The 24,934-nt window shown below is 43.5% G+C and overlaps 1 protein-coding gene across 2 annotated transcripts; it reads left to right on the top strand.

Moving 5' to 3' along the window:
- The first annotated feature begins 296 nt into the window (after positions 1–296).
- SRP72 (signal recognition particle 72) lies at positions 297–22,641 on the top strand. 2 transcript variants are annotated; one of them, XR_014559351.1, is made up of 19 exons: positions 297–615; positions 2,822–2,942; positions 4,242–4,365; positions 6,363–6,506; positions 8,129–8,240; positions 9,299–9,330; positions 10,098–10,222; positions 10,322–10,379; positions 10,530–10,661; positions 11,149–11,277; positions 12,398–12,470; positions 13,134–13,198; positions 14,899–14,994; positions 16,237–16,340; positions 17,424–17,501; positions 18,116–18,253; positions 18,482–18,519; positions 20,177–20,400; positions 22,026–22,090. XR_014559351.1 is itself a non-coding variant. In XM_083718952.1 (19 exons), exons 1-19 carry the CDS (start codon positions 483–485, stop codon positions 22,535–22,537), a joined length of 2,043 nt encoding a protein of 680 aa, XP_083575078.1. In that variant the 5' UTR covers positions 297–482; the 3' UTR covers positions 22,538–22,641. The 2 variants fall into 2 exon arrangements, 1 of the variants encoding a protein (XP_083575078.1); XM_083718952.1 differs by lacking the exon at positions 22,026–22,090 and adding an exon at positions 22,357–22,641 and having other exon boundaries at positions 20,177–20,336.
- The last annotated feature ends 2,293 nt before the right edge of the window (positions 22,642–24,934 follow it).

The following is a 24,934-nucleotide window of genomic DNA, read 5'->3' as shown; positions in this document are numbered from 1 at the left end:
AACTCCCATCATCCCTGAGCTTTGGCCTTGCTAGCTAGGGATGATGGGAGCTGTAGTTCAACAACATCTGGGACCCACAGGTTGAGAAAGGCATTTTGAGGTAAAGGAATTCTGCTATGCCCAGAAGCTCCCAGATTTAGGTGACAGGAAACGAGTAGGTAATAAGTGGGCAGGGGGTTGGACTAGATGACCCTCGGGGCACCTGCCAACTCCATGATTCTAAGCCAAACCAGTCTCAACAACTCGCGCATGCGCCTTCGCTGCACGCCTGCTTGGGAGGCCCGAGCGCGTGGGCCCTGGAAACGCATGCGCATTGGGCTCGCCGTTTTCCTAGAGAGGTGCGCTTTTTTTTTGTACACGACGAAGGCTTAGAGTGCTACGTGGATGCACTTCCGGGTCGAAAGGCCATTGTCGGCGCCCCGCTTTCCCTGGCCTATCCTGCCCCCCCCCCCGCCCTCCGCTGCTTCTCTCCCTCTGCCAAGATGGCGGCGGGCGCGGGTGGCGGAAGTGGTGCCGGCGCGGCCGGGGCTGCCTCGGTGGCCTCGCTGTGGAGCGAAGTGAACCGCTGCGGCCAGAACGGCGACTTCGGGCGCGCCCTCAAGTCGGTCAATAAAAGTGAGTGGGGGGCGACGGAAGTGGCACAGGGCGAGGGACGGGGCTTTGCGCTTGGCCTCGCCTTTATTCTCTCTCTTTGGGGTGGGGGGCAGCCTGCCACTTTTTCTTAGTTAAGCCCCCTTCGAAGTAGCTTCGAAACACGTCCCCAAGCGCTTCGCGTGCATTAGCTTCGCTGGAACCTTCACAACAACCCTGCAGAGCGGGAAGAACGGCTTGCCTCAGATTTGCTCGTCGCTGAGGGGTGGCTCATTCGCTTAGCCACTCCAGTAATACTCAGCGGTGACCCGGCGGCAGGCGGTGTTCACGATATACGATATCTTTATTGCCATTGTCCCATGCAGAACAAGGAAATTGAAAAACTACATAAAACATTCCAAAACCCCTAAAAACCTCTGAAACCCCGTTTTAAAATACACTACAGTGGTATCTCGGGTTACATACGCTCAGGTTACATACGCTTCAGGTTACGTACTCCACTAACCTAGAAATAGTGCTTCAGGTTAAGAACTTTGCTTCAGGATAAGAACAGAAATCGGGCTCTGGCGGCGCAGCGGCACCAGGTTAAGTGGTGCTTCAGGTTAAGAACAGTTTCAGGTTAAGTACAGACCTCCGGAACGAATTAAGTACTTAACCCGAGGTACCACTGTATACTATAGAGGCCCCTTATGCTGCGTTTAGAACCAGAATTGCATTTGCGTAGAAACTGTTTCTCAGACGGCTAGTCCTGGCTTCCAGAAGGCAGAAGCTGAAAGAGATCATTTCTGGGGTGCCTACTATCCTGCGCTATCTCTGCCGCTTTCTTATGGCACCTGACAGCATAGATTTGATCTAAGGTGGGAAGAGTGCACCCAATTATTCTCTCTGCAGTCTTTACAACCCTGGACAGCATTGTTTTTTCCCTGGCCGTGGAGCTCGCAAACCACACACACAGACCATAAGTTAATACACTCTCTACAGTGCAATGGTAAAATGCCATCAACAGGTCCTTTGAGAGATTGTTTTTTCCGGAGGATTCTCAGAAAATATAACCTCTCCCGTGCCCCTTTCGTGCTTGCTTCACTCTTTTTTGTGGGTGGCACCAGGCAAGCCCCTAGTCCTTCAACTTTAGCACTGTTGCCCCACTTCAGTAGGGGAATGATGATGATGATAATTTTATTATTTATACTGCGTCCATCTGGCTGGGTTTCCCCAGCCACTCTGGGCGGCTTCCATCACATCTTAAAAACATAATGAAATGTCAAACATTAAAAATGGTTAACGACAATATCGGCCTGGTTTCTAGGGTGTTTGTAAAGACCGCAGTGAGGTAATGCAGGTGAAGTGTTTTGAATATTTTAAAGCATGCTGTAACTTGAGTATTAGTAACAGTGCAGTTCAATTCAGTGGATTTACTCTCAGGTAAGTGGCGTGCTTTGGTCCATGAGATCACAAAGAGTCGGACGCGACTAAACAGCTAAACAACAACAAGTGAGGTTAGGATTGCAGCCACTTATTCCTTGAAGTGCTCTGTGGCTTTAACAGTTGTGTGACAGGCAGAAATACACGATGTGGTCATTCATGTCACTGTACTTGCATGCTTGGGAAATTCTTGCTTGCTGAATTGTTATTTGGTTGTACAGGGGATGTGCTAGGGAAAAACCTGCCACGTATGTAAAGAGGAAGTGGGCTGTGCAGTTATGCATCTGTAAAAGAATTGAATTGCTATATTGAATTGAGTTAGGATGCTAATCTATGAAACTGTCATATCACTTTGAAATAAGTCCTGCTATGTTCAGTGGGACGTAATGTGTGTTTAGACTTGCAGCAAAGTATTCCCTCCTGCAGCTACACATTGCCCTCTCACTGTTGATCTTCCCTAGCAATCTGTCTTTCTACCATTGTATCACAGACTTGTAGAGTTGGAAAGGATCCCAAGGGTGATCTATTCCAACCCCCTGCAGGGCAAGGATCTCAGCTAAAGCATCCATGGCAGATGGTCATCCCAACTCTGCTTAAAAACCTCCCAAGGAAGGAGGAAGGAAGAATATAAGTTTGCCTACCAAACTTCTCACTAAGGAGCCTTTAATAAGCTTCCAACTGGTATAATTTGGTTCCCTGGAGACCACAGTTGGAAAAGTGCTGTGATAACCTAAACTGCTTGTTTTCAAGATACAAATAACAGTGCCTGGGTTCTCATTGTTTAATTCCTTGCTTTTGCTTTTCCTAGTACTGCAGATCAGCAAGGATGATGCAACTGCTCTTCACTGCAAAGTGGTTTGCCTTATCCAAAACGGAAGTTTTAAGGAAGCTCTCAGTGTGATTAACACCCATACCAAAGTATTAACCAGGTGAGTGCTGAATATTAGCTGCTTATCAAAAAACATGGCTTTCAGACAGTGCAAGAGTTCTTTCAGTTTTTCAAAATATGCAAATGGAAGCATTTACAAAATAAAGAAAAATACAGTTTCAAGAAAATCTTCTTTCTTCTTAGTCAATTAATTCTCAAAGTGTAGGGTAAAAAAGTTTACTCTTTGAGTGTGGGGTGGTAAAATTCCCGGATGTTACAGGAGTTATCCAGTTGTGTTTCTATGTGCATGACTGTAATGAGCATTCTTCCTAGTTGGAAGGCCGGTAATTCCCCAACAAATTCATGTTTCAGCCTCTGCTAAGGGTGGGTAACAATGGTGAGTCTCTGTATTAAAGTAACCATATCACACCCATACATAGAGACAACAGACTTAGCTGCCGCCAGTGAAAGCTAATTGGGAGGAGGCAAGACCATGCAGAGATGAAACAGGCAGTCTCCAGTGTGAATGTGTGCTTTTAGGTGCACTAGAGCAGTGTTTCCCAACCTTGTGCCTCCAGCTGTTTTTGAACTACAACTCCCATCATCCCTGACTAGCAAGACCAGTGGCAAGGGGTGATGGGAATTGTAGTCCAAAAACAGCTGGAGGCACACACTAATATGTCCCAGCATGCAGCTGCATAATTGCTGACCTAAATCCTGTGTGTCTGTATGTATCAAAAAAGGTTTCCTAGTTGCATTGTGGGAAAAGAAGCTACAAGACATAGAATCATAGAATTGTAGAGTTGGAAGGGAACCTGAGAGCCCTCTGGTCCAACCCCTGCAATGCAAGAATGTTAATCTAGTGTTAATAAAAAAGCAGTTTATGGGATATCAAGAAAAATATCAATCCAGTAAGGATTGTACCAGTCAGTAAGCCAGCACTTTCAAAAACAGTGTGGTGTGCAAAAGGAATGTGTGTTCAATGCACAAAATATAGACACACTTCTTTGTCTTGTTAAGCAAATAAAAATTATTATTGTGAAGCCATTCTATCTTTGCTTTTTCTGCGTTGCAATATATCTGTTAGAATATTGTTGCCATATTAGTCTGAGACAATGAGAAATTCATGCATATTAGCTCCTTTCTTGAAACCTATCATATTATTTTACATAATTACAAACTTGACACATGTCCAAAAATATGTCTTATGATTTCTAAAGTATTAGTTCCCTTGTTTGGTTCAATATGATGTCAGTGTATATAGGATTCAATCTTCAGGAATGAGTCTTAGCAAACACAACTGCTTTTTGAAGAGTTGATAATGAGAAATCACATCCGACTTCCGGCTTATATGTTACAGTGATGTGATAGCCTTTGAGAAGGCTTACTGTGAATACAGGCTGAACAGGATTGAAAATGCTCTGAAGACCATTCAGGGAGCCAGTCAGCAGACAGACAAGCTAAAGGAGCTGTATGGACAAGTGGTAACTACTGCTCTGCAAACTCTTACTGCTTTTAATAACTGGATATAAGGCTTCAGGTGCTGTGGTGGAAGAGTTTTCTCAATCTAAATGTGTGCCCTTTTACGGCAGGTTAGCAATCCCTTAAATGGGTCAGCCACAATACAGTCCTGCAGCAATGGATGCTGACAGTCTACCAAGACTGCTGAATGGTGAAGACGGATTATAATGGTTCTTGTTAATTAAGCAGACCTGTCCTTAATTTTTGCCATCTTTCTTGGCCTCATGGATGGTCCTATGACCATCAAAATTGTAAATGCAGTTTAGTCACATATTTTTCATTGTGCACAACATTATGAGACCATAATTTAATATGATACTCCAGTGGTATTTCACTTCACCTAAAGATAACTGATCTTTAAAATCAACTGGTTATAATGCTGGAAATGTCAATATAAGCAAGTGATAATATTTTTTCATTTATGGGGGTATTCTGCATATGTATAAATTTATTGGTATGTATGAATTTATTGGATAATAATAATAATAATAATAATAATAATAATAATAATAACAATAATAATAATAAAATAGTTAATTAATAATAAAGCCAAGTATAAAATTTTGATCTTCTACTTGCTTTTCAATATCTTCCTGGTTGAGGATTAAGGGGTGATAAAATGCTTTAGAGAAACATCTTGTAGAAACTAGAATTGCCTGGGCTTAGCATGGAAACTTATTCCAGCAATTGTGAAGTGCCTCTCAGTGTTCTGGGAATTACCAAAAGGGATATTTTGTGATGGACAAAATGCATTGGAGGAACAGTGTGTTTCCCATGACAACTCTGGGTCTATAGGCACATGCTATGTTGTTGCTCTTCAGCCTAGAACTTTTGGCATTGATTTTCTCAACAACCAGAAGTGACAGTTTAGAATTGATGACCTTGGTAACTATTATACATTCGCTCTTCTTGAAGAAAATTGTTGCTTAGTGATATGGATGGGGCTTGGTCTTTGTTCAGTGTTTCATCCATAACATCATCATCATCATCATCATAATTTATTATTTGTACCCCGCCCATCTGGCTGGATTTCCCCAGCCACTCTGGGCGGCTTCCATAGAAACCAAAAATACACTAAAATATCACACGTTAAAAACTTCCCTGAGCAGGCTGCTTTAAGTTGTCTTCTGAATGTCAGGTAGTTGTTTATCGCTTTGACATCTGGTGGGAGGGCGTTCCACAGGGCGGGCGCCACTACCGAGAAGGCCCTCTGCCTGGTTCCCTGTAGCTTTGCTTCTCGCAATGAGGGAACCGCCAGAAGGCCCTCGGTGCTGGACCTCAGTGTCTGGGCAGAACGATGGGGCTGGAGACGCTCCTTCAGGTATACTGGGCCGAGGCCGTTTAGGGCTTTAAAGGTCAGCACCAGCACTTTGAATTGTGCTCGGAAACGTACTGGGAGCTAATGTAGGTCTTTCAAGACAGGTGTTATATGGTCTCGGCGGCCGCTCCCAGTCACCAGTCTAGCTGCCACATTCTGGATTAATTGTAGTTTCCGGGTCACCTTCAAAGGTAGCCCCATGTAGAGCGCATTGCAGTAGTCCAAGCGGGAGATAACTGTGCATGTTTGTGGTTATTCTTTTTCAATAAAGTTTTTTTTCAAAAAAGAAGAAGAACTGGGGTTAGATTTCATTGTAGTGTAAAGTGGGGTATGCATGTGCAGAACAAGGCCCACTCACACAATGGGATTTCCCCTGTGTGCCCCCTAAACGTGTTCTGGGGGTTCCCCAACACTCCAATGAAGATTTGGGGGACGCAAGGAAGAAGAGGAGGAAATCCCATTTTGCGACCTGACTACATTCTGTGCATGCAGCAACTTAGTTGAATCCCGTCCAATACCTGCCTGGATTATAGGTATAGTTATAAACGTTACTGAGATATTATGGTTGCTGTTTTATTTTGCAGACCTAGTTTTGACCGTTTTCTGGTCTGTTGAGCTGCTAATCCAGATTTTTCCTTCCAGTTGTACAGATTAGAACGTTACGACGACTGTTTAGCTGTGTACCGGGACCTCATACGCAACTCACAAGATGATTATGAAGAGGAACGGAAAACAAACCTTTCTGCAGTTATTGCTGCACAGAGCACATGGGAGAAAGTCGTACCAGTAAGTAAGTTTGTGGCAGTGTGTATGTGCACATATGAGAGAGAGAGAGAGAGACTTCCTTCTTCATCTATTATTGGAACATTGACGTATGAAGCTGATATCTCTGTTATTCCCAAGTCTGGTAAGGACCAAACTTGTCCAAATTATAGGCCAATCACCTTAATTATTGTCGTCAGCAAGATAATAGGAGTCATTGCTAACCAGACTGTGATGGCTATAGTAGTACATTAATATTATTTGCCAAAGAGGGGGAGCAGATAATTTAAGGTTGGTAGGAAAAGGGGATTCTTCAAACAGTAAAAGAGCTGATGTGGCTGCAGTTATTTCTCTAGATGCCGAAAAGGCTTTTGTCAAACTACATTGACAGTTTATTTCTGTTACTTTGGGGCGGGGAAAGGATTTCCTCAGGAAGTTATGAATTGGATTAGGATCTTATGCCATTTCTCCCAATCACAGATGAGGATAATTGGAACTTGGCACTTGAGGACATTCATACACTTTTAAATTCCTGTAACGTGGGGACTGATAGACAACAAAAGCGAATTCTGCAATATTTTAGAAGACATCTGACTTTTAGAAGACATTCCCTGTTTAGGGAAGCTGTTAATGTTTAATAGACTATTGCATTCTAATATTCTGTTGGAAGCCAGCCATAGTGGCTGGGGAAACCCAGCCAGATGGGCAGGGTATAAATAATAAATGATTATTATTATTTCAAGGCTGGAAGGATAAACACCCAGCTGCTGCTCACTTGACTCCAGGTTGGTTCTACCACCGCTGCTTACTGGGAGGTAGAGGGCAAGGTGCAAGGTCAGCACGGTGCAAATACACCAGCACTCCCTCTCCGCCTCTCGCACTCCCTAGCAAGCAGTAACATGACTGATCAGAGGTCAGATTCATGCCACAGCCCCATCGCACCATCAGAGACTGGCCCTGCTACACACACACACACACATACCCCATGAGAAGATACAGCAGGTGGAAACACAGGATGGCCTCATCTGTGGTAGCTTTAAGACCGTGGAGTGCCCCACCCAAGGAAGCTTGCTTGAACCCAGGGTTGCATATATTTAAGTGGGCAGTTTAAAAAAAACCAACTTGCATTTTCCTACAATCTTCCTTAGATACAGTTTTTAAAATTCTGGTTGCCTTTTTATATTGATATACTGGTGGTTACTTTTGCGTTTTTAATGTAGTTCTTGTTTGTTGCCGTAAATGTATGCACAATCCTTTGTTTAGTAATTTACTTAACATCTGTTTATAAGCAAAAGAATCTTTATGCTACTACAACATCTTACCTCCAGTGTGTGCTAAGGAATGAAAGAAACGCTTGATGAAAGGAGCTTGGGCTTCTAGAATCGTGTGATTTGCTTGCATATTGTTCTTTTGTGCCTCGTATATAATTAGAAAGAAGGGTATTCATACAGCTTCCTGTTAGTATGTATCACCTGCTTATGGCTTTTGAATTTACTGCATGTTAATTTAAGAACCCTTCATGCTTTGGAAGTATTGTTTTGATCTGCTTCTAGCCATCTGACCCAAAGTGTTCATGCAAACTGGTTCACACTGTAATTCAGAACAAGGTATCGCTTTATTTACTTCGTTATTTTTGCTCTGTCCAGGAGGATCTTGGCCTTCAAGAAGCCACATATGAGCTGAGTTACAATGCTGCTTGTTCTTTGGTTGGGCAGGCCAGGCTGAACGAGGCAATGAAAAGCCTACAAAGAGCAGAAGGTAATGAATGAGAAGATTAATTTGTCCTTTCCTTGTAACCCGTTGTGCTGCTTTTGTGGAAAAACGTCACAAGATCTAAATCCTTTAATAAATTAAATTGAGAAAATAGACATGGGGATTATTGTGTCCCTAAATTTATTCTCTGCATCTGCAAATGTATTTCAAGAATTCCTTTACAGCCACCAGTAACCTGCTGTTCCTATAGACTGCACAGGATTTCCTCCCTGCACTAATTTGCATTCATTTTGGTAAGCAAAATCAAGTTTCAAATAGCTAGATCCCCCCCCCCCAGCAACTTGGAAAAACAAGCAAAGACCAAGCAAAATAGAACTGAAGGGAGATGTGGGGAGAACTCAAGATGGTTAAATTGATAGTACTACTAAGAAATCCATAATTGTATCATGTATCGAAACACAGTTGGAAACTTAGGATCTAGTATATTAAGGGCAGATTAGGAATTAAGATATGTGGAGAATGATTATAGGATGCTGTCAAATACAGTCATACCTTGTGTTATGTTTGCTTCATGTTGCGGCTTTCCAGGTTATGAATGCGGCAAACCTGGAAGTGTTTACTTCCGGGCTCGCTGCATGCACAGAAGCCATCTGTGCACTCCGCACATGCGCAGAAGCGCTCTTTCGCGCACTCGCAGTAGCGGCACTCTACTTATGGACTTTCCAGGGTGCGAACGGCACCCCGAAACGAATCGCGTTCATAAGTAGAGATACCACTGTATAGAGAAATATCAACATCCTTGCACTTCTGTGATGCAAATGAAGTTTCTATAGGCAGGTGTTAATCAGTGGTGCAACCTTGATTGGTGGCTCATATCTATGGCAAAATGTGTGCTACCTCCACTGTCAGAGGCAATATGACTCTAAATACCAGTTTTTGGGCAGCATGAGTGGGAAGAGTGCTGCTGCACTCCTACCTATAGGCTTCCTGTATGCATCTGGTTCACCACTGTGAGATCAAGGGGCAGGAATGGATGGGCCTTCAGTCAGATCCAGTAGGGCTCTTCTTATGTCCAAAATTAATTTGTCACACTTTCCTTGTAGATCTGTGTCGCCAGTCTCTCTCAGAAGATTCGGTGAGTCACTAGTGTTACACCGAGAATACTTTTTCCGCTCGGCAGGTTTTAATATTCTCAGTATGTGTGCATGTAAGCTAATTGCATAAATCTGCTTGGTTATGTGCTATCTGCCTGCTTTCCTTCATAACACTGGATTTAAAATGTTCTCCATCAGCGCTTTTCTTTTTACTTCTGCGCCTTTAAATAGCAGTGTGCCTCTTTCCCATGAACGGCTTCACTGAGAAGTGTTAACAGAGTAGAATTAAACTTTGTGAATTCTGTAGCAAGGGCCATTGCTGATACTAACAATTTAAATATCCAGAGCTTCCATTATCCGCTGAAGCCATTTTAAAAAGTATTGTTAGTGAACACAATAATGGCAAAGTGAGGCAGTTTTATCTCCCGGTGATATCAGTGGATGAGATTTGCATGCTTGCGTGACTCACCCAATGAGAGAAATGGTATCAGGAGTGCAATCCAATGCATATTTTCTCTATTCAATGAGGCTTGCTCTCTAGCTGTGTTACTAGTAAGTTTGCTAGTTACCAATAGATATATTTGCAGGTTTGGGTGATACTAAATTCCAGCTTGCATAAATTGGATTTACCCTTTCTCTCCCCTTCCCCTCCGTGGCAACCCCATGAATACCGCCCCCCAAAATCTGCTCTGGGGGGTTGGGGTCCACTGACTTGACATTGGATTCCACCCATTGATCTGTGGATATTATATAACTGGTGCAAGGTTTCAAGGTTGTGTGTTAACTTTTTTTTACTGTTTCCTTTTAGGATGTTACCGAAGAAGACATTGAGGCTGAACTGGCTATTATTCACGGTCAGATGGCTTATATCTTGCAGCTGCAAGGTCACACAGAGGAAGCCCTGCAACTTTACAATCAGATAATCAAACTGAAGTAAGTGACTTCTGTAAAATGGTGGCATTGGTGGTCTTGGCATCTTTTTAAAAAAGAAGACATGTTTACAAATGCACATGTATGCCCTGTTCTCTGCAGGCCAACAGATGTCGGGTTGCTTGCTGTCATCGCCAACAACATCATTACCATTAACAAGGTATGGCATTATCCTAGTAATTCCTCAAGCATGTTTTGCAGAAAAAATCACACAAAAGGAGCGTGACGTGTCTTTATTGCAGCAAGCAACCTGGGAAACATCATGTTACCTTTGATTGAGTGATGCATCTTGGGATGCTGTCTTTCACAGGACCAAAATGTCTTTGACTCAAAGAAAAAGGTGAAACTGACCAACGCTGAGGGTGTTGAGCATAAACTCTCGAAGAAACAGCTCCAAGCAATAGAATTCAATAAAGCTCTGCTGGCCATGTACACCAACCAGGTAATGTTGTGCCACTTCAATTGCTTTGATGCATGGTCTAAACCACAGAGCCTAGAGCTTGCTGATCAGGAGGTCGGTGGTTCGAATCCCCGCAACGGGGTGAGCTCCTGTTGTTCAGTCCCTGCTCCTGCCAACCTAGCAGTTCAAAAGCACGTCAAAGTGCAAGTAGATAAATAGGTACCGCTCCGGTGGGAAGGTAAACGCCGTTTCTGTGCGCTGCTCTGGTTTGCCAGAAGCGGCTTAGTCATGCTGGGCACATGGCCCGGAACTGTACGCCGGCTCCCTTGGCCAATAAAGTGAGATGAGCGCCGCAACCCCAGAGTCGGGCACGACTGGACCTAATGGTCAGGGGCCCCTTTACTTTTTATGGTCTGTTACCAAGGAGGGCAGGGAGCACCTTGGTTTGTTGGCTTACACTTCTAAATCCTGCCTTCTCTCTGTAGAATCGGCATTCCTAACCAGCCACTCTTTTTCTCTTGTTCCTTAGGCAGATCAGTGTCGCAAACTGGCATCAAGTTTACAGTCACAGAGTCCCGAACATCTGCTCCCTGTGCTAATCCAGGCAGCACAGTTGTGTCGAGAGAAACAGCATACCAAGGCAATAGAGCTGCTACAGGTAGGCTGTGGTTTGCTGCTTGAAGAAATATGCAGGAGATGACAAAGCTCTGAATCATTGTTCATCTAGATGAGGTTGAAGAGGAAGGGAATTCATGAACCTGCTGGACACTGGGAGTAATAGTTAGATTCGACAGCGTCATTTTTCACCAGCCCAAGCATTCAGTGAAACTATGGATTAGCTTGTTGAGCTAAGCCTTTTCCCAAGAAGTTCGGTATGGGAATACAATAGTGAGATCTGCTTGTCTGAGATCTGCAAGCAGTGAGAGATTTAGAGAGACAAGAGAACTGCCTTAAGTGTGGCTTGGTATAGGTGCACTACATAAATGTGCCTGGCTGAAAACTATAGTTCTGAGGTGTACTGCAAATCATGGTTTAGACTTAAGCATATTTTAGGTACAGTGGTGCCTTGCAAGACGAAATTAATTCGTTCCGCGAGTCTCTTCGCCTTGCGGTTTTTTCGTCTTGCGAAGCACCCCTGTTAGCGGATTAGCGCTATTAGCGGCTTAGCGGCTATTAGCGGCTTAGAAAAGGGGGGGGGGAGGGGAAATACTCACAAGACTCGCAAGACGTTTTCGTCTTGCGAAGCACCTCAAAAGACGGAAAACGCTTTCGTCTAGCGAGTTTTTTGTCTTGCAAGGCATTCGTCTTGCGGGGCACCACTGTAATGGCATAGCAAATGGGACCCTTCCTTAACATATTGCTGTGTATCCCTGTCGCTTCTGTTCAAGACAGAGCTGTTCCACCAGGCCTTTGGTCAGGGCGCAGCCTGACTCCCTCCTCTGGCAATCTGCACAGAATTTTGCTTAACAGTTGCCATCAGTTTGATTTTAATTAATTTTTATAATGAAATGTTTTTAGAATGTTGGATTATTTGATTGTTGTTAGCCGCCCTGAGCCCGGCTTCGGCTGGGGAGGGCGGGATATAAATAAAGTTTATTATTATTATTATTATTATTATTATTATTATTATTAGGGACTTTGAGTTTGTTACAGGAGAGTCAAGAGACATAAGACTCCACAGTGCAATTACTATTCATTGCAAGGTGCCTGTTCTGGAAATTCTGAAGCTGATTCTGTCTGAAAGCCTCTTGATTTGTGTTTCCATTTCTGACCTGTAGGAGTTTGCCGATCAGCACCCCGAGAAAGCAGCAGAGATTAAGCTGACGATGGCACAGTTGAAAGTTGCTCAAGGTACAGTAGTCTTGCTTCCTTTGGAAAGAAGCTTCCTGAGCATTCAGCTACAGTTCCATACTGTTTCCAAATGAGCACTCTCATTCTTAACTCATTTTTTTCTCAGAGGGAGGCTGCCTTCTGGGGGAGCTTAGGTTAAAGGCAGGAAGGGGCAATATCTGAAGTCTTCACCATCTAGAAAGCTTGCAACCTGAACAAATTTGTATGATTTTCTTACAGAGCAATGATGATGATAGCATTTTTGCATAATTCAAGTTTTACTCATTATGGGGAGGGATAAGGAAAAATATGGAGCCCTGAACCCTCTCAGCTGTGACCAGTGAAATTCTTATTTAAACATCCCTTTAGCTTTTGATACTTCAGTTATTTCCCACATGCTTTCATGCATATTTTTTTGCAGTCATAAGAGCTAGCAACTTTCGCTCTTTAAATAAAAGGCTGAGTTTCTCATGAAGCTGGCTTCTGCAGAATCGTGGCAAGCATGCAGCCCTGATTGATGGTTTCTATAATCGCTCCTTTTTCATCTGTCTAATAAAAAGAGAGTTGCTTGATGGTAGAACAGATGTCCTAGCACAGAGGACTGGAGCCAATTGCCAATAACCACACTTTTTGTTCTCCCTCCCTCCCTCCCTCCCTCTCTCTCTCTCTCTCTCTCTCTCAAAGGCAGTGTCACGAAAGCATGTATCATCCTGAGGTCTATAGAAGAGTTAAGGCACAAACCAGGCATGGTAGGTTGCAGCTAAATCTAAACACACACAGAGTTTTATGCATCCTATTGACACCACCCCCAATGTCATATTCTTCTCCTAACATGCCATTCTGACCTTAGCTTGGGTGGTTAGACTACTTTTTCTTTTTGACATCTGTCTGTCAAAAGAGACAATGGAGCTTTGGGGGAGAGGGGGAGTCAAACCACTGTGTTAGCAGCACTGAAGTGACCTCCCCAGGGCACAAGCCAGGGCAGTGTTTTTGGAGGTCCTGGACTGCCCAGATTACAAGACCCCCCTCTCGGCCTCGCTGATGTGGTCCAAAGGAAAGCGGAGCGATATGTTTGGCACCATCTTGGCTGCGGGAGTTGCTGGAAGGAGGTATGCAAGGCACCATCCAACCATTTTAGGAACTCCACGCTGGATTTGTGTAGGGCTTACTCCTTGGCGCCTTTTTTTCTCCTGAAGACATCCCACAAGGCAGTGGAGGTTTAGGATTAGAGCTTTCGTTCTCCTAGATGGGCTGCCTTCCCAGGTTGACAAGTCCCATCATGGCTGGACTACAAGTTGCTCATTTGCCTCTTTATGTTGTATGCGTAAGTTCTGTTTGGACTCTTGATCAGTAATGTGTTTGGTCCACAGGACTTAGCAATAACAGACATCTTGATCTCTTCTGCCTCCTGTTGCTAGAGGTGTGTAACTCAACAACATGAATCTTTGGCTACTAATCTAGCAGCAATTGTGAACTTGGCCCTGAAGCAAGGTTGTAAATAACCAAAATTTTGCGCCAAGATATCCCATATGTTATGGTCTTATATAAATAGTTTCCATGACTTGCTTAATTTCTAAGTTGCGTGAATATTTCAGGCTTTTCCTGCTCCTCCAATATGGGAATGACAATATTTATATCCTGCTTTCTGCTAAAAGAAGCATACAACACAAAACTTTTCAATGCAATTGAGCAAAAGTACAACTAATAGCCAATTTCTAAAAGCAGTAACAATTAGCAACTCATGCAGCAAATAATTAAAAATAAAATAAAAACCTAACAGCAGCAAGGGTAAAAGATACTTAAACTGATGGTAGTAAATTAGGGTGTTACACATTAAAAGCCTGCCAGAATAAAGGTTCATTCAGTTTTGGGTGAAATAATTTCATTTGGGAGAGTATTTCAGAGCTGCAGCACTATCACCAAAAAGGCCCTGTCTCCTGTTTGCTCACTAAATTTTCTAAGATGGCACTGCAAAGCAATGCCTCCAACATGCATCTTAATCAAGGTTCTCCCAATACGGGAACAAGCAGTGCACAGAGTTTTGATATGGCTTACCTTACATGGTGGCTATAAGGAATATTAACAAAATGTATGTGAAATGCTTGGATGCTTTGAAAAAGTGCTGTATAGATGCCATGTGTTGGAGAGAGCAAAGCACATTACAGCAAGGTTGATTCTTATTTGAGAAAACTTGCACTCTTTCTTGTCATATTAAGTCAAGGCTGCTTTATCCCTTGAGTGCTGCCACTTGACTCCATTACTTTTGAAGAAATGTAGTAAAAGAGAAGTAGCTATTGCTTCAGTGTGTGTGCACTTCCATGTGGTGACAGTATTCTACTTAATGAAGTAATAAAGTTACATTTATAATTTTTTTAAAATGTGGCCCTGTCATACATTCCAGTACTTATTGCTCGCTAAATATATTTCTGACTTTAATGTTGTGTTATAGGTATCTGCATTAGTGACAATGTATAGCCATGAAGAAGATATTGATAGTGCTATAGAGGTCTTGGCTCAAGCGATTGAATGGTATCAAGAATTTCAGGCAAGTAATAGTCCGATGAGATGCCAACAGATAAGCTGCCCAGTATTTTGTGTTCAACTTGCTTTACATTTCAGACAAAACAAAATAGTAGAAATATGTTCAGTACATCATAGCTCTTTATAATGTAAAAGGACATTTGTAATCTGAATTTGCCGGCCAATTGTATTCATAAATGGTTTGTAACTGCTACTGTGCTGCAAGAAATAAATAATTCAAGTTTCCCATGAGCCCCAAATCTCCACGGCAATGGAGAGGCTGCCTGTTGCCTCTCTGCATGATTGCCTGTTCTGGCCTCGTCTCCTTCCGGTCATCCTTCACTGGAGCAGTTCTCCAATTTATCTGTCAGTAGATGTCATTTGGATCACCCAACAACTTCTGGTGCAGAGTCCATGGAATTAACTGGCCTGAAAGAGATGGATGCAAAAATTCAGGAGAGATCCCCTAGTGTGGAGTAGCTCTCACATTTACACATACTTAAGTCAAGATTTGCTAACAGGCTGGGTGCACATATACCAACAGTGGCCTTCGCTGGCACCTGCAGTGCCCATCCCTCCTCTGAAATCAGAATTGAAAGAGGAAGTCTGTTGCAGCCATTAGAATAGGTGCATTGTACATATGGTGCCTGTGACAGCTTCTCGGTTTGAAAATACGCTCAAGGCTCCAAAAGGTCAGCAGCTCCTGCTCTAAGTGTAGACCTCTTTGTGTGCACAAGGTGAAATGTGCCCTCAGGTTTAATTGAGGGGAAGTGTGCTGTGCCTCAGCTGGTCGGAAGTCTGCAAAAAAATTGTTCTGTAGTCCAGAATTTTCCTGATTTTAGACTCGGTTATGCACTGGAGTAGTTATGATCCCACAGCTGTTGAAAGTCAGTATTCTGAGCTTGGTAGTGTGATTGCAATCTTGCAACTCGTAACAGACAAATACACCATTGCAGTTGTATCCCATCAAAGTTGTCCTGTTCATGCAAGGACTTTCAATGGCTCAGTGGAACTTCTTGCCCTTCTGCATGTCCCCATCTGATATGGAGGGTGGAGGAGGAACCCAGAACAGATTTGAGGGTGCACAGGGGGAATTTCTTGTACGAATGAGACACCTTTGTTACCTACAACCGCTGCTCTTAAGAGTCCCCTAAACTCTCATGGCTCCAAGTGTCTCTTCAGCGGGTTAAAAAAGAGAGTGATCACTCATGTCATTGTTTCAGTTGTTTTCAAACTTAACTTTCAGCAAACCTTTTTTCACCCCCAGCCAAAGTCTCCAGTTCATTTGTCGTTAATTAGGGAAGCTGTCAACTTCAAGCTAAAACACGGACGGAAGAAGGAAGCCATCAGCGATCTAGAGGAGCTGTGGAAGTAAGTCCCTTCCTGAGAGCTAATAAGTGAGTTTTACTGCAAAAGACTCAGTGGCCCCACTAACTTTTGAAACAGAAGATGACAATTACTTCAGTAGTGTTAAAAATATGTTTATGCAAATGAGATAAGGCATATTAAAAATGGGTTGTGCCCAGTGTTACATGAACAGCATCCCACTTAGCAGTGGGACTTACCTTTCTAGTATACCTGAAGGAGCGTCTCCACCCCCATCGTTCGGCCTGGACACTGAGGTCCAGCGCCGAGGGCCTTCTGACGGTTCACTCACTACGAGAAGCAAAGTTACAGGGAACCAGGCAGAAGGCCTTCTCGGTAGTGGCTCCCACCCTGTGGCATGCCCTCCCATCAGTTGTCAAAGGAATAAACAACTATCTGACGTTTAGAAGACATCTGAAGGCAGCCCTGTTTAGGGAAGTTTTTTAATTTTAATGTATTTTTAATACATTAAGTTTTAATACATTTAAGTTTTAATGTATTTTTAATCTCCTGTTGGAAGCAGCTTAGAGTGGCTGGGGAAACCCAGCCAGATGGGTGGGGTATAAGTAATAAATTATTATTATTATTATTATTATTATTATTATTCCTCTCCTCTCCCCGCGTGCCCCCAAAATCTGCTTCAGTGGGTCCCTCTGGAGAGTGTGCAGCAGGGGCTGCGTGAGAGAAGAGGGGGAAATTGTGTTTTTACCTGTGCTTTGAACACACTTTTTTCACCCTGTAATCCCTTATATTTGTGGGCACACCTGGTTTTTGGCAAGCTATTGAAGCGAATGGGTGTTGCCCCAATGAGCTGCTGGAACATCCACAGAGTGAGCAACCTCCTCACTCATTAGATTCTCTTTTGGTCCCTTTCCCTTGATAGAGCTGCCCCTGCCACCCATCTCTAAGGTGCAGCTTTACCTGAGCCAGCATGCATCTTGAAAATATTGTTTGTGGCTCCTATGGAAGGTGGAGGCAGGGTGCTTCATTTGCCTGCTTATATGAGGTGTCTTTCCTGTGGTGTGTAACACTGGGCTGACTGCTCTCTTTAGAACAGGCTATAACTCTCACACTTCTTTACTTTTGTAGGCAAAATCCAGATGATGTCCATACCCTGGCCCAGCTTATTTCTGCATATTCCCTGGTTGATGGTGAGAAAGCTAAAGTGTATCCTTCCTTGTGTGGCTGAGGGAGGTGAGACAAGGAGGCATTCTTTGACCACTTCCTCATATCAGAGTAATTGCTGCAGTGATGCTTTCCAAAGTTTCCATCTTTTGGAGTATGATGCCGTGTTCTCTGCCAAAGAAATCCTGTGTCTTCTGGAATTCCCCCGTGCATGTTCTAAGACTTTCACATCTCACTGGCCTTTGAACCTCACTGTTGTCTCATAGAGTGCATACAACACACACATCCAACTAGGAAGTTCAGGTACAGCTGGGTTGGTAATCTTTCCTTTTAACTCCATGTTTTCATCAAGCAGAAGTACAAAAACACTATTCTACTGTTTTGATCCCCAAATGCCAAGCACCTCTGTTTCTTTTAGAAGCTCAGGCTCTCATGGTCACTTTGCCCATCCAGAAAGTAAAAAACTAATTTGTTACCCCATTATATAACATTCCATTCCTATACAACAGAGAATTCTTCCCAGTCTCCTAACTTAGTTTCTCTCTGTCGTTATTGTACCCACTAAACTGCTTTTGAGATCCTGAGAATGGTTTTCTCTCTCTCTTATTTGCTTAATGTGTTCATATTGTTATTCCTTAACCCCTCCTTCACAATAGACTTAGCAAACACTTGCCTTCTTCGGACACTATGTCTCTGAAAGTAGATGTGGATGCTCTTGAAAACTCGCATGGGGCTACATACATTCGGAAGAAAGGAGGGAAACCCGCGGTTGAGAACCAGCAGAAAGAACAAGGGTAAAGAAGCTTTTTAAGTAATCCTTGACCTCCTGAGTCAGTGTTAATATGAAGAAGTCCAGCTCAGCGACCAAAATACATTTTCTGTCTTCCAGCTACAAACTTGCCCTATTTCTTTCCCTGTACAAAGCCATTAGATACGCTCCCCTTGGCATCCATTAGCTCTGTTCTTTCTGCTGCATCTGAAGCAGGCTCATGTGTGTTCCATGTGCTGTGTTTTTTTTCCAGCCAAGGTGACGTCAAGAAGAAGAAGAAGAAAAAGAAGGGTGAGTGTCTTGTTAGCAATGACTGTATAGCTGTTTGGAGTTCAAAAGTGCTTCTGGAGAAGTTGGCTAAAACTATCTAAGCCAGGAGTTGAGAACCTATGACCTTCCAGATGTTGTTGGACTTTGTCTCCCAGAAGGTTCAATCCCCAGTGTCTCCCAAGTAGGTCTGGGAAGGACTTCTTTTGGAGACCTTAAAAGCAGATGCTAGTCAATGTAGGCAGTAATGAACTAGATGGACCAATTGTTCTGAACCGCAGGCCCAAAGGAGGACTTGTGGGAGTGAGTGGTTGGGTGCAGGGATACCAAAGAAGGATGTCAATACATACTTTATTTATTAAAGTTAAATATTTATCAACTGCTAGGTATCTCTGCCCATTAGCAGTGCTGCATAGGGCAGATAGGAGTTGGGAGTGCAACAGCATCTGCAGAGCTACATGTTCCTCATCTAAACACCACTGTACTAGGGTGGAATTTTTAAAAAACGACTCAAATTGAGTTGACTTTCAGCCAAAGTCAGGAAATTGCAGCAATTGTGTGACAATTAATGGTAGCGTCCTGAACTTCTTGTTTCAAGGCACCATACTTCTCAATACCAGTTGCAGGGATTAAAAGCAGGGATGGGCTGTTGCCTTCATTTTCTGCACACAAACTTCCCTAAAGCATTTTGCAGGCCACTGTCAGAGACAAAAATAGATGGATATTTTGGGGACCGATCTAGGAGTGCTTTTCTAACATGAGCGTTTTGAGTACTGTAGATTCCGGCATATTAGACGACCCTTCCAAATTGGCAGCTGCAATTTGGGGGTTTGTCTTATAAGCCCAGTCGCCTAATACGCTGGGCAGCTCCGTGCCAGGAGAAAGCCACCGTAGCGGAGCCCGCCGCTGCTGCTGTTTCAGACCCACTGTAGCGGGGGGCGGGCTCCGCTCCGGGCCGCCCATACCCGGCGTGTAAAACGCCCCCCGACTTTTTAACCTCTTTTCCGGGGTTAAAAAGTTGTCTTATACACCAGAATCTACGGTAGGTCTCCATGCTCTTACGTGAAGTCGGTTCTCCACAGTATTTAAAGTCTAGGTATAGCTTGCTAATTGCAACAACCCAATTTTTGTTGTTGCAATGAAAAGCTAAAACATGTCAGCATAAAGGTATTTGTGTTTTGCGCACAGTGAGAGCGTTGTCTGTCTCCGACCATGGAAGTGCTGTACAGCTTTGGCTGATAAGGCATTTACCTGCAGTGCGGCTGTTTTTAAATCATGATGAGTCTCCCATGCTGAATAGTCCTTAGTATTCAGAAAAGGAATACAGTGGTGCCTCGCAAAACGAAATTAATCCATTCCGTGAGGCTCTTCGTATAGCGGTTTTTTCGTCTTGCGAAGCAAGCCCATTGACAGCTTAGCGGATTAGCGCTATTAGTGGTTTAGCGGCTTTTAGCGGATCAGCTGATAAGCGGCTTAGCGCTTAGGAAAAGGGGGGGGGAAGGGGGAAAAACCCGCAGGAACTCGCAATACATTTCGTCTTGCGAAGCAAGCCCATAAGGAAATTCGTTTTGCGAAGCGCCTCCAAAACGGAAAACCCTTTCATCTAGTGGGTTTTCCATCTTGCGAGGCGTTCGTCTTGCGGGGCACCACTGTATTCTTTTTTTTTTAACCTACTCCTTAGGAAAACTGCCAAAGAACTATGACCCTAAAGTTGCTCCTGACCCTGAGCGCTGGCTTCCAATGCGGGAGCGCTCCTACTATCGCGGGCGGAAGAAGGGCAAGAAGAAGGACCAGATTGGGAAAGGAACCCAAGGAGCAACAACAGCAGCTTCTTCTGAACTGTGAGTAACGGGACCCAGCCTTGCGAACCTTGATTCTAGAGTCCTCTCAGTGTCCCAGGGCAAGGTAATCAGGTAATCAAAGAGAGCTACTCCCCTTGAAAGGAAGATCACTATTGCACACAATCTCCAAGAGCAGGTAGAGAATGAGAGTTACAGTAAGGGAGTGGAGAAGGGGACATCCCTGCCCTCTTTCTGCAGTTGCCATTCAGAAAAGGCTTAAAGAACTGGCTTTTTGGAACTGGCACTATACTCAATCGGGAGGGGTGTGTGTTAAAATTATTATTTTTAAATTTTGTAGCTCTCAGGGTGGTTCCCAGCATAAAAACACAAGATAAAACCACAAAATTCATAATAAAAACAAGAATAGAACAAAACAACACCCCCCCAAACACAAACACATTTAAAAGGATATAGGATGATAGGCAGCCAAAGGCCTGGTTGAAGAGGAACGTTTTCACCTGGTGCCTAAATGTGTATACAGTGGTACCTCGGGTTACATACGCTTCAGGTTACAGACTCTGCTAACTGAGAAATCGTACCTCGGGTTAAGAACTTTGCTTCAGGATGAGAACAGAAATCGTACTGCAGTGGCACAGCGGCAGCAGGAGGCCCCATTGGCTAAATTGGTCGTTTGGGTTAAGAACAGTTTCAGGTTAAGAACAGACCTCCGGAACGAATTAAGTACTTAACCCGAGGTACCACTGTAATGAAGGCACCAGGTGAACCTCCTTGGGGAGGGCACTCCACAAATAGAGAGGCACTGCTGAAAAGGCCTGTTCTCATGTTGCCACCCTCCAGACCTCATGGAGGAGGCACACAAAGAAGGGCCTCAAATGATCGCTGTACAGTGGTACCTCGGGTTACAAACACCTCGGGTTTCAAACACTTCAGGTTACAAGCTCCGCTAACTTGGAAGTAGTACTTTGGGTTAAGAACTTTGGTACCTCAGGTTAAGAACGGTTTCAGGTTAAGAACAGACCTGTGGAACGAATCAAGTTCATAATCCAAGGTACCACTGTATCTGGGTCGGTTCATATGGAGAGAGGCAGTCATTCTATAGGAGGATGAGAGAGTACAGGAAGATGAGCAGGTTTTGAGGGCCTGGGAAGGATGAAGAGACGAAGGCGTTGTCCGCAGCCTTTCTCAACCTTGGTTCCCCAGATGTTTTTGGCCTACAACTCCCATCATCCCTGACCACTGGTCCTGTGAGCTAGGGATCATGGGAGTTGTAGGCCAAAAGCATCTGGGGACCCAAGGTTGAGAACCACTGGCTCAAGTCATCTGAAGGGCTGGAACTTAGGAACTCATTTGGTGACTGAGTATCTCAATCTCTCTTGGCAGTCCTACAGGAATCAGGATTTTACTTGAATGTGTCTGTATGCAGGCATCCTAGAGGGAAAGTATCCAGCTCCTAGAAAAGAGTGGAACCCCCCCCCCAGCCACATGTTCTCCAAGAATAAAAAAATTGTTCCAAACCATCATATATGAATGGCATGCTGATGTATATATTGTAGCACCTGCAGTATACAGTCGTACCTTGGAAGTTGAACAGAATCCGTTCTGGAAGGCCATTCGACTTCCAAAACTTTCGGAAACCAAAGCACGGCTTCTGATTGGCTGCAGGAAGCTCCTGCAGCCAATCGGAAGCCCTGACGGACGTTTGGGTTCCAAAGAACGTTTGCAAACCAGAACACTCACTTCCGGGTTTGCAGCGTTCGTGAGCCAAAACGTCTGAATACCAAGGCATTCGGGATCCAAGGTACAACTGTACTAGCTAGCAGTGGCTCAATTCTGCCCACAGCTTATTGTAAAAAAAAAAAGGGAGGGGAGCTAGAATTTCTAAGCAGTGTTCTTCTCTTATGTAAAGGAATGAATTCTTCACTGCAAGCAGTAATATATGACATGTACGTGAGGTTTAACCTGCTTGTTTTGTTTTTGCTGCTGACAGGAGGACAGAAGATACACCGTACATCTAAGCTCTGTGTGATAATAATCCCATTTGTCTCTTCCTTGTCTACAGGGATGCTAGCAAGACTGCAAGTAGTCCACCTACATCCCCAAGGCCTGGCACCGTAACGGCAGTTCCATCTGGATCAACGAGCAACATGATACCGCCAAGGCATCAAAAGCCTGTTGGCGCAGCTGCCACAAAGAAGAAACAGCAGCAGAAGAAAAAGAAAGGAGGGAAAGGAGGCTGGTGATCATGGCAAGCAGGCTGTTTAAATTGAAGTTGCCTGTCTTCTTTTTATTTTCTTTTTTTCCAATTGCGAATGCCAAGAGCAGAATAAAGGTCAAACAAAAAGCAGGGTGGATATGTGTCCTTTTATTCTCCTTTTGAATTATATATATATTTGATCTCTGTAGTGATATTGGAGATATTATTACTCCTCATACCAATATCTATGCATGGAGGCATTGTCTGTTCATTCCAGGCTTTAAGGAAACGGTTTTCTCATCTTGCATGGGTTGTCCTACATGAGGCCATCACTGAAGGGTGATCAGAAATTGCAGCTGGTGCAAAACTATGGAACCACACAACATTAGTCTTACATCAACTACACTTGTTTGTTTTCAAGAACAATTCAGGGTGCTGGTTCTTACCTATAAAGCTCTAAATGCTTTGTGGCCAGGATATCTCTTCCGCCTGTATGAGCAGGCCCAAAAATTATTACCCTCATCAGAGGCCCTGTTTTATGTACCACCATTGGAGAGATGCTAGTTTGGTGGATGCCTTGGGTGGGGTCTTTTCTGTAGCATTGTGGAATTCCTCCCCTGGGAGGTCAGCTTGGCCCAGTCTTGCCTAATTTTTAAGGTGGGCTGTAAAAACTTGTTTTGTTCTGCCTGGCTTTTTGATGCATTTATAGTTTTGTGGTTTTGTTTTAATGATAGTCCTCTGCTGCTTTTAATTGGTGTTTTTGATATGTATTGTTTGTACTTGCTCTGTGTTGCCTTGGAGACCCTTGTGGGCAGAAAAGCAATGCATAAATACTTTTAATAAATAATAACAACTAAGATTTTTCTCTTGGAGACCAAGGGTTGTTGTATCCATTAAAATCTGCAGACAAAGCGAACAGTTTGCTTACTGTCTCGGTGCATAGAAATGTCATGCTCAAGGTCTCCATCTGCAGGATCTGCTAGTAATTTATCGTTGCTAGATTTTTGCTAGGAGAGAAAACCAGCCTTTGCTTAGCAATATAGCACATTTCTCTTAGTTTAGCTTTCTGGACTGCTTTAGTGACCCTGATACTTAAATAGTGCAAACATCTCTGGTACCTAATAATCAATATTGGATATGTGGAAGGTACAGCTGAACCGAATTTTCACATATGCTCCATTTTATATTTTCACACCCATAATTTTAACTGTTAAATTTTTAGGTTTGGGTTTATAAGCGCCTCCAAACATGTGTGCCAGTAATACTCTTTTATAATTATTTGCATCTTCCCCCACTGTAAGCTATCCAGAAAACTCCAGATTCCACATATAAATGTCATAATCTCATTTTCTCAATTGTCAGATAATAAATTCTGCCACATACTACTTCTCATACTGTCAGTGTTAAATTGAGATGGAAACTTGTTGGATGCCACAAGAATATTTGACACCAAAATTCAAAGAATGTGAGGAACAGACCTCTTTTAGCTCCAGTCTTTACCATATCCATCTTCGCAGAGGAACAATACTTTAAAGAAGTAATAATAATAATAATAAATTTTATTTATATCCCGCCCTCCCCAGCCAAAGGTGGGCTCAGGGCGGCTAACAACAATCAAAATAATCCAACATTCTAAAAACATTCATTATAAAATTAATTAAAATCAAATTAAAATCAAATTGATGGCAACCATCAAGCAAAATTCTGTGCAGATTGCCAGAGGAGGGGGTCCTAACTCTGTCTCTCTCAGTGCGTATCTTTGCCTTCTGTGAATTTTTTTATCAATTTCTATGCCACCACATTTGTGTTCCTTTTCATGCAAAACTAACAGTGAATTTCAATAGGGACAAATGTAAAGTTCTACACTTGGGCAGAAATAGCCAGCTGCACAGATATAAGATGGGGTTTACCTGGATTGCCATTAGTATATGTGAAAAGGATCTCAGGATCCTAGTAGGCCACCGTAGTGTGATACAGCAGCAAAACAAGCTAATGCTATCCTTAGCTGCATCAACAGGAATATAGTGTGCTGCTCAACGAAAGTAATCATCCTGCTCTTATTCTACATTGGTCTGACAACTCTTGGGGGTACTGTGTCCAATTCTGGGTGCCACAATTTCAGAAGGATATTGACAGGCTGGAATGTGTGCAGAGGAGGGTGACAAAGATGATCAAGGGTCAGGAAACCAAGACTTTTGATGGAGTTTGGCATGTTTAGCCTGGAAAGGGGTCACATGGAAGATGGAGCAAGCCTGTTTTCTCCTACTCCGGAGGGTAGGACCTGAACCAGTGGAGTCAAGTTACAAGAGTCCAGGTGAACATCAAGAAGAACTTTTCCCAATATGTTATTCAAATTGGCACCCCTGTATGCCACCTTGGATTCCATGATAGGTGCAAAAAAGTTAGCTGGATAGCTCAATGCCTGCATTGCAGGGCATTGGGC

The sequence above is a fragment of the Podarcis gaigeae genome (assembly GCF_964106915.1).
Source record: "Podarcis gaigeae genome assembly, chromosome: 17".
In the NCBI taxonomy this organism is placed as follows: Eukaryota; Metazoa; Chordata; class Lepidosauria; order Squamata; family Lacertidae; genus Podarcis; species Podarcis gaigeae.
This window is presented reverse-complemented; position numbering and strand designations above follow the sequence as displayed.

Excerpts from the sequence above, each read along its gene's own strand:
- SRP72 (XM_083718952.1), top strand. The coding sequence starts at position 483 with ATGGCGGCGGGCGCGGGTGGCGGAAGTGGTGCCGGCGCGGCCGGGGCT. Across the intron at positions 11,278-12,397 it reads AGGCAATAGAGCTGCTACAG|GAGTTTGCCGATCAGCACCC; the intron begins GTAGGCTGTGGT and ends TCTGACCTGTAG. Across the intron at positions 20,337-22,356 it reads ACAGCAGCTTCTTCTGAACT|GGATGCTAGCAAGACTGCAA; the intron begins GTGAGTAACGGG and ends CCTTGTCTACAG.